Here is a 19,822-nt window from a genome sequence, read left to right as displayed (position 1 = left end):
ATATATTGTAGTTTCAAACGTCGGTATTAGCACTCAGATGAAATATTCAAGACTAGTCACATTGGGTTGTCTTCAAAATAAGAGTATGATATAAGAGTGTGTCACATCCGCCACAACATAATGTTCACTCTCATTATCATGTCACCTGTCAGTGGGTGGGATGCATTAGGCAGCAAGGGAACATTTTGTCCTCCGTGTTGATGTTTGAAGCGGGAACAACAGGAGATGGGCAAGGATCTGAGCAACTTAACCAGGGGCCAAAGTGCGACGGCGTGTTCCTCGGCCTGCGGTGGTCAGCACCGATCTGAAGAGCTCCAAGGAAGGAAAAGTGAACCAGCCAGTGAGTCACGGGCTGCCAAGGGTCACTGATGCTCAAGGCTCGTCTGCACAATCTGATCTGCTGCTGCTACTATGCCAACAGAGACGCAAAAGTAGCGATATCTTTTATCTAGTAAAGAAGAAATTCATGAATATACACGGTGAACCCTCAACTCAAATCACCTTTATTGTCAATACAGCACATACACTCAAATGGACAGAAATACAAAAGCTTCTCTAGTCCCTTCTTTACAGTGCAGAACAGAATGCTACAGTAAAACACACACTCCTCACACTTGAAATGATACAAACCATGACTGACATCTTCTCAGTTTAACACTTTCTTTCATATGGTTACTCAATAAGTGACCCACAGTGACTTCATGCAAATCATTTTTTTTTTTCATACAAAGCTGAGTGGATTCAGTGTCTTGATGCATGAATCCAACCCAGACACACACACGCGATCCCTTTCATCTTGGCAAGCGACATATTCATCCAAGTGACGCACTCAAGGTTATACCTCGCTGAATATGGTCCAACGTCACAAAAAAAAAATAAAAACAGACAATGACGCAACCTCCGAGGCAGAGGCACTAATAACATCCCAGTGTAGACCCGCGCAGCCGCTGGATCTCAATACATCCTCGTGTCCCCTGATTATCGCAACTGGAATGATCTGAGTAGGCTGGAGATAGAAAGGTGAAAAAAGGAGTCGCTTACAATGATGCTTTCGTAGCCTGCACGGGAGTGTAGTAGAGTGGGAACAGAGGGACGCCGACCACACTGAGAGCCAATCGGACAGGTCAAACTAAAATCCTGCAACGTTGACAACCGCTCGCATTTGCAACTTGACGCGACTAAAATGGCTATTTCGCCTACGAACTTAGAATCTAGCTGAACTACCACATAACAAAACTCAAAGTGTAACAGATCAGCAGTGACATTTGGGAGACTATGTTTTTTTTTTTTTTTTTTTTTGTCGTCCCTGAAACGTCACATTTTACAACAAGGCAACTTGAGAAATCTCCAAATTCACACATAACAAAAAAAACAAAACAAAAACGCTACAATGCTAACTATCAGCCTGTTACATCGGTGCATGCAACTACAAGCTTACTACAACACTAAAAGAATGACACGCTGATTCACTGGCCCTGAAATGCTCACATGTTTCAGTAAAACAGATGGTAAGTCTTAAAAGATGCATTAAAATGTTGACTTTAAAATAAAGATCTCCATGGTGAGAGCAGGCATTTAGAGTGAAAGGCTAGCTCCGAGCGGGTCTCTGGGGTCATTCAGTCGACTTTCTTGCTGCGCAGTCGGAGCGCGTCCAGCACGTATCTGCAAGCGGAGCCGCTGTGTTGCGAGAGGAGCGTGAGGAACTTCCCGTGGATGAGGGTCAGCAGGGTCTGGTGGCCCGTCGCCCAAACCCGATACCAAGGCCCGTAGAACGGATCCGACACCGCCGGGCACAGCATGTTGTTCAGGTTGACCTCGGTCATCTGGACGAGAACAAGGACAGACGGGTTGGGTAAGCACAGAACCTTAATGTGATGCTAACAGCAAACTGAATAATAAGCATTATCCAGATGGATGACGAGTTTTTAGCAAATGTCGCGCTTCACTTCACCGGACATATCTTTATAATCATTCATTTCTGCTCCAAAAACGACATTTAATCAACTGAACAAGAGTGTCCTCTAAAGTCCTCTACAGTTTACTACTTGAGAGCAGAAATGGATTTGACTGCTGAATGATTCTATTCTTTTTTTCACTACATTTTCAGAGCTTAATATCCGCACAGAGTGGCAAGAAACGACAGCGGGGCAGTTAAATACTGACGTTATTAAGGCTTATTAACATTCAGCATTCAGAGACTAATGTCTCAGTGACGTTGCATTAAAGCAGCTACTATTAGGCTTCTGTGTTTATCTATTAGAGCCAGTCTCATTGGTGATCACACCCAGTACGACAACGATTTAAATTAACACCGAGTGGACAAGAGAGCTAAAACTTAACACAATTAAAGAAAAATGCAAAATCTGATATCTTAGAGACTGTGTTTAGGAACATTTGTTTAGTTTTTCTTTTTTCTAAGTGTGTATGCATGTCTGTAGATTATACTGTTTCTGCATGGGTGCGTGCTCATGCTTTGTGAAATTCCTTAGCACATGTCAGTGCATGTATGTGATGCTTTAGACATGCAGGCACAAACTGGTGTTAGAGTGAGATTGCATGGGAGGTTTATGATTTGTTACCTGTACCTGCAAGTGTGCTTTGATTCAAACTTTCCTCAGACACAGTGATGATTATGGCTTATAATTAAATTTAGTTCTATAGAAATACGGTGATTTACGCTAACCTGAGCTCAGTACGAGTCTGATTTTATATTTCTCTCAAGGGCATACTGTGATTTAAAACATGTAGTGAATCCTCTTTTTCATCATGTTGGGAGGAGGTGCAGTGGTTAACACTGTGGTCTCACATAAAGAAGGCCCTGGGTCCAGACCCTGCTGGCTGTTTGCATGTAACATACAGTATGTAACTAACTGTAGACATGACACTGAGTTGACCAGGTTAATTCATTTAATCAGCCCTGCAGGATCGTCTCTAATGCTATGTTCACACTGCAAGTGAAAAAATGACTAAGCGACCCAGCGAGGCTCTTTATAATGTTGCTGAGTTGTTGTTGACGTGTTGCTACAGCGCATGATGAAGTTATGTTGTCATCGGTTTAAAAATGAACTGATGAAACAAACATATGAGTGGTGGATCCTTCACTGCGTCATATGAGTGATATTCTATTGAACAGGATTTGTAGCTTGTTGATTTTTCCCAGTCAGTCTGAACACAACATAAGGCTGAGTACAGCCACCTCACAAAAACAAACTACTCCTCGTCTGTGACCTCATTCTATTAGGTCATGGTTTCAGCCTTCAACTTTCAGTACAACCTCTCGAGATTCGGTCACTATTTTCCCTAAATGAATGCAGTACAATTTAAAATCTCCATATTCTTATTGAGCTGATTTTCAGGCAGATATTTCTATCTGGAGATGAAAACCACTGGCACAAATGAAGGCATGATCGCTACATGAATGCACTTCTTTATTAAGTGAAATATCACATGACGCCCAGCAGAGGGCTCCATCTTACCAGGCCAAGCGCCTGCAAGAACGTGAAGTGATAGAAGAACAGGATGCCGGTGGCGAGCAGTGCCCACCACATGTCCCCCAGAGGCTCAGGCTTGTACACACCTGCAAAGAGAATCAGAAGAAAAAAAGTTAACAGGTTAAAGCGAGAGAAAGGACATGAAATGTATCTTGTGGGCCAGCCCCAGCCACCTGTTTACTAAACACAAGGAAGAGGAACCAAATGCTGTGGGCACTTCCTACTGATGTATGCATTAAATGGTGCGACCAAAGAAACACCAGTTCCAGGAAACTTGCTTTTCCTGTTTCCTCGCAGCTGGTATTTGCTAGAGTAATACAAGGGGTGGCATCAAACTGCTCTCTTTGTGTCAGTTAAACTATAAAATGAGGTACTTCCTTCCTTTTGCCCTTGAGAGTTACACCAATGAACAATGAGGAACCTCTCCAAGCGTTAGACTACTGTGCTACCACCTGTACATGCTGTACAGATAAACTTCTACCAACTAATCACGCATTTTAAGGAAGATTAAAAACTGTACGTAAACCCTTTAATTATTCAGTTATTTTTTATTACACTACTGTCCAGTATTTGCCACTCACTAGGGAAATACAGAGTGCAGCTGCAGAGGTGGAAATGCTGTTGGTCAAATCTGCGGGAAGTGCGAGATGTATTTTTATACTTTAGAAGCCATACAGTGTTTGCACCGCAGGCTCCAAGTGGCCTCTGCATCCTGTAGCTACAACCACTGGAGAAATGGCGTCTTTTCTTTAGGTACAGAGGAGCAAGAATAAAAAAATATGTCTGTATATACATATGTTTAAAAAAAAAATACAAGCATTTTATAAGAGTCAACATATCTTAGTTTGCAATAAACAAGGCACTGACGTGAGCAACCACGCTTGAACTGACAAAGACAAAGCAGGCGAAGACAAGCCCTCTGGCACCTGACACGTCACTGAGAAACAGGGAAGGCATCCATGGAGAAGAGTCGTCATGGTGTTATGACTGTGCTTGGCTGGCATGTGGGAGAGAGGAGAGAGGAGAGAGGACACGGGTTTCATCAGTCATTACCGACACCTACCTCCTTTCCTGAACAGATACAGAGGCACCAGGTAGAGCATGGAGTGCTGGATGTAGTACACCTCCTTCTCGAACGGTAGCTGAGGAATAAGCAGAAAGTATTTTAATTCTTCACAACACGCAGCAGTGACTGTGGAACTGCACTCTAAGCAGAAACTCTGTTCTTTAGCAGAATTGCTCTGATGTTGGAAATTAAAGTGCTGAATCCCAGGACACTTTGACTGATTGCTCTACTGTTAGTGAAACAAAGTCACGACCTAGGATCACAGGTGCAGACGGACACTTCTAATTTCTTATCAGAATGTGAGTCAGGTAACACGCTGTTTGGATTTCATTATGGGGTGCGTTTCAACAGGTACGGAGGGAAAAAAATACCTCTGCATGTAACTGGATAGTCCTGCAACCAATCGGAGCCACTGTGTTGTAAACTAATTCAGCTCTCAGATGACTTGGACGAGTACGGCCCTGTTCCTCTCCGGTCCATCACCACATACAGAACACCCATATGATTTGTCTGGCATAGCACATCTTTGCAGCAGATCTTTACAGCAGCCTAATCAGTTCCCAAAATCATTGGACGGGGAAAGGCTACAGATGAACAGAATGTCCATAACAGTAAACACACACTGGGCATATTTGCCAATTTAAATAAGACATCTGTTTTTAATGAATAAATTGGATCTGTTTTTGAAATGTGTTCCTATAATTTTTCGTATTAATGTGAAACAGTGTTTTCATGAGAAGGTGCGTCTATGTGACCAGAGACATAACGTTCAAGATGTCTGTGAAGGTTCTCAGTCGTCCAGGTCTTGGGAATCCAAAAGGCGTTTTAAAAAGGCAACTGGACTTGTAGAGTTTCTGAAAGATGTTTTAACACCTATCTGAGTAGCTTCTTCAATTCTAAGAGGCTGGTAGGAAGTTGAGGTTTAAATAGGAAACTCTGTGGGTAAAAACCCATCTGAAACTTGCTCCACTTGTTTCAGTAAGAACCAGAAACTGGTGCAGCTAATAGCCACTAACAGCTGGGTGCTAACCTGTCGACCTGTTCACGGTAAAGTATGTTCTGTGAAAATGTACTTCCTTGGTAGGAAACGTTCAGTGCGTGTGATCCTTACGGGTGTATTTGCAGGTCCTCACTTTATTTCATTTAAGCAGAAAAACAGTGACATCTGCAACTGTCAATGTTCGCATGGACATTATTCCTTCAGCCTGACTGAAATCCTTCTGGTCGCAGATTGCAACTTAACGATTTATGATCAATGCTAAATAAAACCGTCTATCAGATATTAATGTGAATACTTTAACATGCCCCAAGGTGGTTTTGCTTCCTGCAAAGTGTTAAATCTGACGGACAAACAACAAAGAAAAGAGTTTCTTTTGCCCTGATGTTTTAAACAACACTGAACTCATTAAATAGAAGAAGATGGAAAAAATTCTTTCTGATGTGCTGATTCTTCTTCTGACTTGGATGTTAATCCAGTTACCAATGGAATACTAGCATCCACTGAGAGCCTGTCATATCATATCATGCAGTAGTCGTCAGATGTGGAATGTTTTCTAGCAGCTCTCAATCAATCAAGCTCCTACTTTACTCACCAGTCGAGTGTTGACTACGGGGAACATTAAAGCCAGCAGCGCTCCATTCAACATGTGGACCTGCAGCCTGGAAGCACAATAGAAACCAATGAGCCAATGATAACAAAATTACACATTAGAAAATGTCATTAAAATTAAGAAAAGCATTTGATGAATTTTCTCCGTCACATCGGCCTCTCCCAGGGAAATTTCCGACAATCAGTTCCACATTTCATGCATCGCATCACATCTCTGAATCACTTAGTGCTGATGTAAGCGCGGAGGAACAGGTGGAGGACACTGTCCATTATGTTCAGGGCTGCTGAAAGCCAATCAGAGTCGTCCCTGATGCCGTTAGCAGCATCTGTCTCTTATTGTTTGGCAGGGTTACTTCCATGTGGGAGCGTGTTCCTGAAAAGTCAGGTCAGAGATGTTCCCGGGAAGTGGAACCTCTCACCTGATGTCGACGCTGCAGAGACTTAACACACACAGTCGCTGCCACGATACGGACAGCTTAGTATTTTATAGTTTAGAAATGTGATTCTAACCAGCGGTTAGCACGTATCCTTCTACAGCCGCTGCCACCTCACTCTCCATTCAGAGCACACACAGCCCGTCTCCTCCTGCAGACGGAGGGAGCGTGATGCCTGTTCACTTAAACTTGTACACATCCAGGTCTGGGGAAAAAAAATGTTTCTTTTAACCGAGATTTATTTCAAGAGGCGCCGGACCGTGTTCGGTATCAAAGCCCGTGGAGGTTATGTATCAAAGCGCGGACCAACATCCATCTCCTCCGTCTGTTGTCTCTGTTAAATGAGCCAAAATAACTGTTGTGACAGCCAAGGACAGTGGGAAAACAGCAGTGCCGTAGGAATGTCAGCTCAAATAAGCCAGGCTGTCATTCTGGGGGTGGGGCCTTTTTTTTTGGTAAAACAGCCTCCTTCATTCAAATTCAAATTCACCACATTTATTGATCTGTTGTCTCTTTCGCAAACAATTTGAGCTAAATTCACTGGACTATTGGGTAGCTTTAAGCTCTGCTCTCTGTCTAAATCAATACTCCTCCACTTGAGACTCTGACGCCGTTATGCTGTAGGAGACATAATCAATGACTTGATATACTGTATAAGGGCTGAAACAACTCATCTACACAAGCGTAACACGTCGATGCGCGGTGAATATGTTGAAGTGTCACAATATTTCTCTCCAGAGAGTTTCGTCTGATTGTCTGATTGGTGTCTGGGAGTTGCTGTTGTGTCCTCATCAGTTGTTTCTCAGACACGAGCTCTACAGAGACTCTTGAGCAAATGTCAACAGCTAGTAAGACAACACAGCTTTCCAGCTCATTTACACATGCTGGTTTTATGCGTTTATAGACACGTAAAACTACACCGTGTAGATTTCCAGATAAATGAGGCGGGTACATTTCCTGTTATAATCTACACAGGTCATTTGAGTTCAGTTCTATTCAACAACGTCAATGCTAATGAACGTGTTTGTCTACGTCTGTACATGTATCCACGCGGAACTATTGCCATTAATATTAATAAATATGTACCCAGAGTTTGAACGTCTGCATTTAAAAATGCTAAATAAGTCATTCTGCAGCCACAAGATAGTAAGTTTGTTTCTCCTCATACATAGTGTGTAGCTTTTAAGCCTGACTAGCAAATACAAGGAGCTGAAAGCAGCAGAGTCCAGACAGAAGCACTCTCTCTTTTATGAATAGACACTTTTCCTATGCTGATTTCCACTGATATAGTTGCTTTTAGAAAGCAAAGCAGGAAGTGGCTATTAAATGTGTAAACAGGCAAATAAAATACTGTTTATTCCTCCTTTTTTGAGTTTTTTAAGGTCACAAAAAGAGAGTTCTGAAAACAAGGAGTGGTATCCAGGATCTGCAAGTGTTTGGAACGATCTTGGATTTCTTGGTTTATTCAGTGTAAACAGGATTAGATGACAAACTGTAATGGTGTCATTTCAGGAAATCTACTGAACCACTAAACTTTTCCTGGAGGAACCAATTAAAATGGAGATAGGGTTATCATGACTAATTACATTTGAGGCCTAAACCCCAGTGCATTGAACCGTTGGCACATAGAAACTAGAGTGCTACTCTTGGCTGGGAGGCTAAGAAGAGCAACGTAGCGCCACACAGAGCTGGTATATCCTGTATCACACTGATCAGTTGGTCTATTTACATATTCATGACATGATTGGACTGAAACGTCAAACAAGAAAAACCTTCTGTACACTATTTAAACCGTGTCATTTACTTGTGGCACTACAAAGGCCACAGATAGCCTGAAAAATGGCCGACCATGGCTCAAAGTGTCACGGCCCTTAAGGAGGTGGTGCTTCAGTCCACAGGGAATAACTGACACATGTCATTTACTGGTGTTAAACACTAGGAGCCAAACCTGCTCTCAGTCATGCTCTCACAACCATTCTGACAGTTTGCACTGGCCGCAGACTTTCTGCAAGAAGGGCTGTTTTTTTTACATAATGTAGGTGATGCAACAGCAACAGCGCTGTCTATCGGCTACACACAAGGTGCACTTGGTCTTGATGATTTTTATACAATCGGTGTAAACAGTTCGAAAAAGAACGATTTCACTTTTCAGTGGTTTCTGCTTTAATGTGATTCTCGGGCTCTCAAGCTTTTTTAATTGAATTTGTCAATAATACGTTCAGGTTATTCTGTCCGACTTTTGTCCTCAACATGCTGTTACCTTGGAGTTGCTGTAATGTGGTTTTGTTTCTTTTTCCTTATTCCACTGTGCTTGCTGTAGGAGAAAGTACAAAGCTACAAAAATATAAACTGCAGTAGCAGCAGGATTTTTACTTTATTGTCTGCCACCATCTGCTTCCTTTCTCGTTTCCGTTTTTTATTTTTTTATTTACGTAGGTATTAGATTTAGTGAACTCATCTTGCTAAATTTCTCATAGCATCAGAAGCTCTCGCACCACTTGGGCAAAAATTCACATCCTGTCTTTCATTCCTCCAGCTGTAGTCACGCAGATCATGATTTCCAGTATCTACATACACCGATCAGGCATAACATTATGACCACCAGCAGGCTGTGGAGGAGTCAGCTGATCTGGGACCTTTTCAGCGTCACGCAGTAAATGGGCCCCGAACCCCTGAACATATTCTTATGATTTAAGCATTTGCTTGTGTGTCTGCATTAGTCATCCATGGCAGTAACTCTTTATCTTAATCTCACCTTACCCACCATCCTGCACTGGACTCACACATTGCAGCAGTGAGCCATTACGCCACTTTGCTGCCATCTCTTCTGACAAAGTAGCTGCTGATGAGGTGCTGCAGTATTAAAGAGCATTTACATTTACCATGATAACCACAGATCAATAAAACAACCAGGACTGAAATTATTAAAACTAACTTATTGAAAAGAGCGTGCACGGCTCGTTCCATGTTATTATCTTCATAACTGATGGCATTTGTAGAACAAACAGTGTGCAGCTCCGTGTGCATTTCTTGCACATAAAATCCCATTACGAGTGTCATCACAAGATTTATTATGGTGTACTTTTTACATACATCAAATCAATTGAATTGAATGAGCATTCCTCCAGCGGTTACACCGTAAAGCACGTGAATAGTAATTATTATTTCTAGTGATGGGAATATGTTTTCCAAAAATTCTCATTACAGCGCTTCATGTTACCATTTCAGGTGCGACGCGGCTGCAACAGTGTGATAAAGCTGCTGTTCCTCACCGCAGTCGTTCGCTATACGACTCCCACGGGCTATGGCAACGGAAAGTGACCCTGCTTGTAGTTATTTCCGAGTAAATCCCACCGGCTAAAACACAGTCATTACTCCTGAATATTTAACTGCCCAGACCAGAGGATTTGTGGAGGGCAGGGGACTATAAATCCAAACAAATACAATACAATAAAGCTCTGTGAAAACCCAATTTAGCCTGTAGAAGCAGGCAAGTAATTACAATCAACGCCAACGACAAGCGCGTCTTATATGGAAATTAAATCCATGTTTAATTTGGTTCCGTCTGTACAATCAGTTCATATTACACTGAAGATTTGCATGCCTGACACTTAGCTCCCGCGGTAGCTTGAAAGCGAGTGCAGATGGTGAATGATTGATGCAACAAACTCAGTTGTGGCCTTTTCACAGGTGGCACTAAAAGCTCAAGCGCAACTTGATATGCAGCGTATTTTGCCAAAACACAACCAATTTAGACTAATATGAAAAGGACACAAGTCTGCACACGGACATGAGCCAGAGGTGTACTCACCTACATACAACCATGGCTGTTTTACTTGGCGGACAGGCCAGCAGGAAGATCTGTGGAGGAAAGGAGAGAGAAACTTTTGATTTTTTGTCTCTTTGTAAAAGCTTCAGTGCTGCAAGTAGTATGAAATCACACCTTTAATTCTGTGCTAATATAATAAGAGCCTTCAAATGAAATTCCTGCAGGAACAGGTAAGGAGCTTCTTGCTCCAAGTCAAGAAAAAACAAATGCAGCAGGACTCAGAAAGTGTAAAGAAAGTGTTACAATGACGTGCCAGATGTTGGCATTAATGTATCTCACAGATCTGTCTACAGAAACAATCTACAGCTGATCAGAGAGAGAAGAAATAACCAGTTTGTGTTGGAGAACAGCATGGACACGAGGCGAGATTAAATTCAAATTAAAATCTGATATATTCACAGTTACAAAGGCGCGCTGATGATGTTTTGTTTCAAACCTAGAGAAGAAAGCGGTTGGAAATGGGTTTCTAACACCTTTCCTTTGTCAGAAGACATCTACATCAAGCTGCTGGCTTCGTTCCTGAATGAGACCATAGGTTACACTGGGTCCAGCAATCTGTGCACGGTGACTGGCCTCTGGGGCCTGGACAATGCTGCAAACATGGATTGGTTCAAAACACCATCTGACACAAGAAAAAGTTGGTTTGCCTGAAGGCTGGAAACAGAATTACAAGAAAGCAATTGACCTGATATTTGTTGTACAACTACCCACTGGTCTCTTTTTTTTTTTGGAACATGTCTGAAAGATTGATCTGCTGCACACCCATCAACTTGGATTATGGGCGGGTTTCTCAAAGCAGTGCAGGGGTGTGGGATTAATAAGATATACAATTTCTGAATAATTGCATTTTTTTTTTTATCCATGTACAGATTTCATCTTTTTTTTTTTTTTTTTTTTTTTTTTTTACACACACACGCTAAATGCATAAAAAATGCATTTCATTGATAAAACTTGCTCGTGGTGTAAAGTGCAAACAAGATGTTTTTTCGATGCCTTCATTGTTCGTTCACCAGACAATTTAACGCCTTCATTTTAATACATGCATCTCTGTTAAACACATTTAGCCAAAGCGACAACCATTCACATGTACAACTGCAGCGCTGTTAATAATCACTGCTCTTCACTTAAATGCTAAACCCAGCGTAACCTGTTGACTGGCTGAGTGTGTGGCAAACCAAGTTTTGTTGACATTTCAGCTTAAGAGAATGAAGAGCAGTAGTTACTGTGTCTGTATGTGTATACACACTGCTGATATATGCGTTTATAATTGTATAGTGTTTGTTTATGTGTTATCTTATTTTATTTTATCTTTTCTTGTGGTTTCTACGAGTGCAACGACGCTACTGTGACCAAGTAATTTCCCATGCGGATCATTTAAGTCTCTCTACGTCTAACAGGAATAATTACTTTACTTGTGAAACTGTTTATTTGGGAAAATATACTACAACATAGTGTAATATTACATATCTGTGAGGTGCAAAGGTGAGTGCAAAATCTGTTCAGAAATGTTTCCAGTCAATGTAATGAGTCGTTCAGAGCCCCATTTTGTTAAAAAATGAAAACAAAATCTGTGATTGCTCTACTTTGAGGTTTTGAGTCATTTTGATGCAGAAATGTAGAAAATTCTGAAAGACAATGTATGTATATTTATTATGTACAGATAAATATGCTGTATATGTAGTATTCCCAAACTTTGCAGTTGTCTCAAATTTAAGACACATATGGATGTATGTAGATATTAACTTAAACCTAATGTATTTATTATAGTTGAACAGAATCAACTGAAAGTCAGTATAAAGCAACTAAACTCAGTACGTACATGCTGTGATATGCTGTCAAAAAGAATTTCACCCAAAACTATGAACTACGAACAGAATCCTCAGGGAAGCCAGTACATGTTGTTTATGACGGTAATGGAAGTCTGCGCTCCAGCAGTGACATCAGCTCTGCATCCTTTTTACTACACACAGGAGAACAAACACGCAAGTCAATTTCCTGCAAGTTATTGAGTCAGCTGCTTTAGTCAATAAGGGCCTTTTCTGATGGGTGGTGCTTGTAGGGACACAGTGAAACTGAGCAAATAATCTCTGTGTTAGTGGTGACAGTGCTTATCAGTCATTATGAGACTATGGGAATCTAGGGCCATTCAGGACAAATGAGGGGAAGCCACGGAGACTAGAACTCAGATTAATCCCTATGGTTGATGCGAGCCCACGAAGTCGTGATCTTATTTGCAGGTGAGAGTGACTACTTAAGTGTAATCCAATACTGTGTGCTGTTTATTTGAGGAGAGGCTACTAGGCTTTTATTAGATGTTCGTCTGATCCACTGAGACATCGGGGACCGCTTGCAAATTAAGCACGCAAGTGTCAGCTAAAGGGATTAAGGCACCGCTTATGATAACTATGATAACTATGATAACTTTTGTTAAGATGACAGGTCCTCCGAATGTTTGAAATCTTCACTTTATCCAGCGCTAACAGTTGGGTCTAAAGGGGCAGGAATGAATTATATCTGTGATGTTGCTAGTAGCTGCCTTTGTAATGCCATGTTAATTATGTCTCTCAAACTGACGCTAAAATTTTTTATTTTCTGATTCAGAGGTGTTCGTCTCTTTCACGAAAGGGGGAGAATAGGTCTGAATAAAATAGAGAACATTGGTCTCAACTGTGCATGGATGTTAATGTGTTCGTTGAGTATTAATTAGTAGGGGTGCAATGGTACGTGCATGCATTCCACATCATTCAGTAAGTAATGACCAGTTCCAGATGAAGCTTCTGCATTTCAGTGTACTCTGTTAGACCCTGTTATTGTTCATGACCTACAGGGTGCTAGGTGGGTTAACCTTCAAAGGTTCAATTAAGCACAAGACTTTATCTAACATGCAGGATGCATCAAATATGCTGAATTTCGATTAGAAGTTTCGAGTTTTTTCAAACAAGTGTTGCTTTGGGCTACTTCTAAAGCTGAAGTTTATACTGAAGTTAGACAAAAAAAAAAAGGAACACTATTTAATTCCCTCTGCTGTACATACTGAACTCTGACAGGTTCATGCAGATCTGTCAATTCTGTGTACAGTTACACTCCTACTAATTAGCTGACAGGAGGTGTCTTCTTGACACGTGTGAAGTGTTGAGCAGCATGACTATTAAAGGGTGAAACACACACTTTTCACACAGAATCCTTCCAGGAAGCCTGTTTGAACAGTTTGTTGTGCAGAATGAATTTCATTCAGCGCAACAAACTGTGCCATTTATCGAGATTTCGCAGGTAGATTTAATTAATAGGAGAGACTGTTCTGTCCGATACTCTTGGTGAAAAGCTTCTAAAAACTTTTCATTGAAGCTGCTCCGGTGCTTTCGGTTCTCATTGTCAAGGGCTCATTGAGCTTTATCATACATCGTAGCAGTGGGATTTCTCTGTTACCTTGACACTGAGTACTACGCTGTGTTTCCGTAGCAACCTAAAACGCAGGCTTTGTCGCTCTCCCAGTCCTCAAAGTTATCATTTGCATCTACTTTACAGGCTATGTGATTCTAGATTTGATATAGTCTCAAAAGACAAACGTGTGATAGAGGATTAAAAACCCAGCTCATGGACTCCACATGGATGACGTCAGTTACGAGAGTCAAACCAGCCTTGGCAATGTTATTGCAGCAAAACAGACACTATTAAATTAATGGTTGTTTCTCTCCATTATGAAATACAATTTAGCTGAAGGAATAGCAGGCTGAAACCATATTTCCTGTTTCCTGTTGCTGCTCTGCTTACAGTCGAGAAGGGAAAGGCCTGAGGTGACAAATGAAAATAAGAGGCAGCGTCATACTAGAGAAGATTTACATTATCGTATCTTATAAGATACAGCAAGGACACAGTAAGATTCATTTAAGCAGGTATGCAGGAAGATGTCAATCAGATTAATACAGAAAAATACAGTGGGACACTATACAGTATAAACTATATATATAAACTTTGAGAAACATGCAGCTTATGGTGATGAGGGCTGATATCGATATGCCACTTAGTTTCACAGTGAAATTACAGCTGAAATGGGTTCACAAGGAAACGTTAGTGGCTTATTTATAGATTGAGAGGCCTCATTACTGATAAACCATATTTCCTCTTGACAAGTGGAGCCATAAAATGATCACTGTAAAGAGCTTTCAGCATTATCTAAATGACTTCAGGTCAACAATATGTTGGGCTGTGGTTATTGCCGCAGCCAATCAGCCAGTGCAATAAATGGGGCTATATCTGACAATGATGATGACACTACGCATCGGACTGTGTGAGTCCACTCTGCGTTGCTGCAGAGGTTTGTTTTGAAGAGCGGTGATAAGTTACTGTATCCCTGCAGCCTCAAGAAACATTTAACCTATGTTTCACTGTTAAAAAGATCAGTATCTTCAATTGTGAAGATTTACAAGGGAAAAAGTTCATTTGATAAGAGGGCTGTGTGTACGCCTGTCAACACGGGGAAATATTTAACCGTTAGCTCTATGAAAAACATCGTAGTAAGTAATGAGTCACTTGCACAGCACATAAACTCTACACTGTAAATCTGATTTCACTAACATTTATCCCATAATATTCGATGGTATTTCTACAGTAGTGATAAATACTAAGTATTCAGCAGAGCGGATTGAATCATGGTTCAGTTTGTGTATCATGTTCTCGGCACAGGCAAATCAGACTGGACAGACCTAGACAGCAGCGCTGTCAGGATTCAAACCGTTGGCTGCAGGGCTGCAACGGTGCATCAACGTAACCTGTTATGTAAATATGTCCATTTGCATGAAATACGTAGATAAATGACAATGCCTTCAACTAAAAAAGTCCAAACACTAAAGCCCATCAACAAACCCCTGATAAAATGGACGCTTTGTGAAAATAAAATGGCCTTCCAGAGCAGCACGGAGGCTGCACACGAGGAGCTCAACAGAGGACGTCCTGGGGCTTTCTGACCTCGAAAAGACAAATCTGAAGGGTTCCCATTTTCACCAGGACTTTGAGTTTTGTCTCATTGCTGCTTATTGGCCAGGGCCTTGGAACTGTCGCTGCACCCTGTTGTTGTGTGTCAGGAAAGACCTAAAGGCAAGTTAAGAAACGTTGGAATGCAGTTACACTCACGTCTAACTACCTTATTTACCTGACACACTAGAACATCTTGAACTCTGGAAATATGATGCTCTCTACTTCAGCCTTTTTTTTGTTTCACTTTTCATTATTACCCTTTGTAGTGTGCTATATCCAGTCCTGCATTCTTCACTACTGCTAACGCTACAGAGTACTTTATTTGCATTACTGAGGATACTACATATCACTCTTGCGCAGCTGAATTTGTTCTTGTTGTTTTTGCAATACTCTGTATGATATACTGTACTGTGCACAGTGCTACAATAACAAAGTATCTGTTTTCACCATAGCCACTTTTGTAACTGATAGCTAACTGTTAGTAGTAGTAAACTACGACTCCTAATACTTCCTAATTAGATCTACGTTTGAATCAGTTTTCATTTATGTGATGAATTGTATTATTGGGTACAAGGTAACTGGTAGAAGTTTCATTATTTTATGGTAAGTTGAGCCAAGAAACCAACATTTACGCAGCATGCCCACTTTTCATAAAATCACACCCACGAAAAATCAGCGCCGCGCTCTCAATGTGCCGACCGGTCCATCACCCCCGAACTACACGACGTCCGTTTGTTTAAAGAGCCCCGCCCGTATCCACTGAGCTATCAAATGAAACGACACGATAGCAAAGCGATCAGTCAGCGATCAGCGGGACGTCTCTCTGCGGGACGACGCGACTGCTCTCGTACCACCGGGTGGAAAACACACCAGACATCTGCATTGTCAGATGTGAAGCATCCGCTCGTCAGTTATCACACGGCGAACTCTTCAACCCCAGCGGGGACTCTTTCACCTTGTAGTGTGCGCCGCTCGCTTTGTGTTTCTGATGTGACACAGACGCTCTGTACATGGTACGTCATTATTTGTTTAGAGACTGAATTTTGCAACAAAACTACTGTGGTGTGTGTTTGTGCAGTTCAGGAGAATCTGAAAAGCCACATCAGTACTTAGTACTAGTATTAAGTAATAATATCACTGATCCCGTGGCCTTTGTAAAATGTGAAGGATTCATTAATAACAGCTATTGCTGAGGCTGCTGCGCACAAACGCTGAGAGGAAAGAAATCTGTGGCAGCTCAGTCAAGCTGATGTCTGTGCCGACTCCCCAGTAACCGTGACAACTTGGACAACAACAACACTTGACTCTTAACATCTAACTAGGCATCATGGGAAGATTACAGAACCTGACACGTTTCATCCCTTTAAACGTCTCATAAAGCTCCTCATTGTTCTGGGCTCACTATTGTTACCAGATGCACATCTTCGCGATCCACGCAGTCCTAATTAGATGTTCCCATCATATGTTTCCACTGCATCTGACAGCGATTAAAAGGAAACCAACCACACCCACAAACTGTTGATCCAACATGAGGAACTTGTAATGACAAAATGGGTGAGTGCATTCAGTGAGACAAAGACGGATCCCAAAAACAATCACCGCCGCCCAACTGTCAAAAATGCGACACAGAAGTCACATTCGAGTCATTTGTGAAGAAATCCAAAGAATGCACCAGCAAGCCCAGAGACATCCCCCCTAACTACCTGCAACACCAAACACCTGAAGCCAACCCCTGCAGAGAAGGCCGAGCTGCAAACAGAAACGGTCTCAAGTTCCTTTTAAAAAAACCATTTGGTCTAATTTCCTTATCTTATCACACTCAAGTGTCAACATGCACGAAGAAAATCACAGATATCTTGGCCCTGGTCACTGTAAATAAAGAACACGCTGCTGCCGTCAAACAACCTGTCACCTGTAATTCATCAGCGCCCAATGGTTATCACACTCCTGTCATGTAATTTACAGTGACCTGCTGCCGTGACGTGTGCCGCGCAATCTTACATCACGAAGGCCAGGCAACAGTGAAGTGTAAATGAAAAAGCAGGCACCGCACAGTGCAACGTGATCAAACGCAACGCATAAAAAGACCTCGCTGACTTTATCACGTCGTATGATTCAGACTCCAAACTATCCGTCCAACCAGCGAGGGAATCAAACCTGCACAGCTTTAAAGCCGCTCATAACCTCATCTCTTCCAGTCGTAAACAATCAGATGACGCCCAGCTCATGTTGCACACCTCAGGGCACGGACTTGAGACATTGTGTCTTCCTCCTTTGCGTCACAAGGCCGACTCTGTGAAGCAGGCTCAAAACGAGCGCAGACCCTCTGCTGTGATTTCTATGTTCACTTCTTCACTACAAAATAAAATCATCTATATTTTCCTTATTCTTTTTAATAGCAGATGAGCCAGGCTTCACTTTGTGACAGCTGTTTGAGTTGGCAAAGAGTTGTATAACTAAACAACATAACAGCTCAAGTAAACACTACCTGATCAGTGAGTCAAAGACAAACAGAACCAACTTGTTTGTCACATCTTTGCAGTGCTATGCATCGCTCAAGGAAGGAATTACAAAGGCATCATGGTGAGTTCAAAGTGGGTGTGATCAGATCAATATTTAGCAGATGAAAACTGCGCCAACTTAAACTTTACAGACTGTAAACCACCAGTGAAAACTTGTGAGCGTGTTTGAAAGAAAGGCAGCATGGTACACATCTGACGGTGATGATGATTAACTTCCCCCACGGTCATCGCTCACCTGAATCATGGTCACGACATGACAGGGATTCAGCAGGTAGATCACAGTCTTGGTTGCGAATTTGAACCCGACCTCCACCCCGAAAGTCATGCAAAGGGCAACCAGCAACAGGTTCTTGCCCAGACTGTCCTCTTTCGCCCTCACGCCGTCCTTCGCCACCGCTCGAAAGTCTTTGGAGACGTTTATTTTCCTCAGTGACACGCAGATCTCCACCAGGGAGACGAGGATGATGACGAGACTTTCCCCGATGCGCTGCTGCGGCGCGAGGAAAGCGGCGCACTCGGGGCCCCCGTTGCCCTCGAACTTGGGGTCCACGCCTCCGTAGACCCAGTCCAGCAGGCTGTAGATGTTATATCTGGACATATTCCTCTTCTCGTGTTGGAAAAGATACGAACAAGACGGAATAAAAGACGTCACACTGACTTCTTGGCGAAACATGAACTGCAAAATTTCCCTTTCGTCTTTCGCCTCGCGGTTGAGAGGTAGACATGTACGCACCGAACTGGTGACTGTGAGCTAGCTCAGACGACTCTACCGCATCCACTCACGGAGGAGGAACTTCAGCGGGTGACTGCGAGCAGTTTGTAGTCAAGACTACCCGTAGCTGCTGCTGCTGCTGCTGGTGGCGGTAGTGGTGATGGGTAGTGGCAACAAGCCGCCTCTCTCACGACCTACACACTCGCTAGCGTTTCCTTTCAGACTAGCAGCGGCATTATATGAAGCGAGCGAGCATGCTGGCTACGAGCACTCAGTCACATCAAGCTAGGAAGCCTTTTCCAGGAGGACGAGTTAATTAGCGTGTGTTAGCATTAGCGCAGACGCCGCATAGGTAGCCGACTGAAGCGGAGGGTGACTTTAACCCCGGGTTTAGCCTCGCAGGCTCAACACACATTTACATTTTGAGTGAAGAAATCGGTGTACTTGCAGTAAAGTGATGCAGACAGCATTAGTTTCCCTTCTTATTGACTCTCCAAACTAGTTAAGACATTTATACAATCAAGAGCTTACTCTGAAGCACAGTTTTTGATATTGCTTGTAAAATTGTAAAATAAAACGTTGTATCTATTAGTTCATAAACTTTAACTTATGTACACGCGTGGTATTAACCAGTTTCGTTATTTCGTGCAACGTAATCCGAGCATATCATTAGTGTTTTTGATTATTGAAGACGTTTGGGTAACGTGGCCCTCACGCCGCCTTAAAGGCAACTCTGAGGGCTCACATTTCTCTCGAAAGAGGAAGTGCACACGTGATTGTATTGGGATGGTGCGTTCATGGACAATCCGCACTCTTCATACCTTCCTGTCGCGTTTGAGTAACACGTTAATTTTCAGTGACCGCACACCATGGATGTGTTTCCATGGTAAACCTCCACTCCTTTCCCAGCACCTTTCTCCAGGTTTCTTTGACTGAATAAAAAACACTTTCATTTCACCACATGTGGGAGTAACGCGACAGGATATTAAAAATATGATTATGACTCTGATTAGTCTTCTGTCCCAAATGTCATTCATTTCAATAATAAAAGACAGTCAGGGTTTTTGGTACTTCTGGATACTCTAGATACACACACACACACACACACACACACACACACACACACACACACACACACACACACACACACACACACACAGCGGATGAGATAAGAACTGAACACAT

At 42.3% G+C, this 19,822-nt stretch overlaps 1 protein-coding gene across 1 annotated transcript; it reads right to left on the bottom strand.

Moving 5' to 3' along the window:
- Positions 1-480: 480 nt before the first annotated feature.
- Positions 481-19,019, bottom strand: LOC125021371 (transmembrane protein 164). The gene is made up of 6 exons (XM_047607407.1): positions 18,161-19,019; positions 10,412-10,461; positions 6,150-6,216; positions 4,555-4,633; positions 3,477-3,577; positions 481-1,823 (listed from the first exon to the last, which is right to left on the bottom strand). The coding sequence occupies exons 1-6, from the start codon at positions 18,596-18,598 to the stop codon at positions 1,617-1,619; spliced, it is 942 nt and encodes a 313-aa protein (XP_047463363.1). The 5' UTR covers positions 18,599-19,019; the 3' UTR covers positions 481-1,616.
- Between the last annotated feature and the right edge of the window lie 803 nt (positions 19,020-19,822).

This window comes from Mugil cephalus, chromosome 15 (genome assembly GCF_022458985.1).
Source record: "Mugil cephalus isolate CIBA_MC_2020 chromosome 15, CIBA_Mcephalus_1.1, whole genome shotgun sequence".
Classification (NCBI taxonomy): domain Eukaryota; kingdom Metazoa; phylum Chordata; class Actinopteri; order Mugiliformes; family Mugilidae; genus Mugil; species Mugil cephalus.
This window is presented reverse-complemented; position numbering and strand designations above follow the sequence as displayed.

What these genes read in the sequence shown, in the direction of transcription:
- LOC125021371 (XM_047607407.1), bottom strand. Translation starts at nt 18,598, where the DNA reads ATGTTTCGCCAAGAAGTCAGTGTGACGTCTTTTATTCCGTCTTGTTCG. An exon ending in ATGTCGTGACCATGATTCAG is followed by an intron (nt 10,462 to 18,160) that starts GTGAGCGATGAC and finishes TTTCCTCCACAG; the next exon opens with ATCTTCCTGCTGGCCTGTCC. An exon ending in TCTTGCAGGCGCTTGGCCTG is followed by an intron (nt 1,824 to 3,476) that starts GTAAGATGGAGC and finishes GTTCTCGTCCAG; the next exon opens with ATGACCGAGGTCAACCTGAA.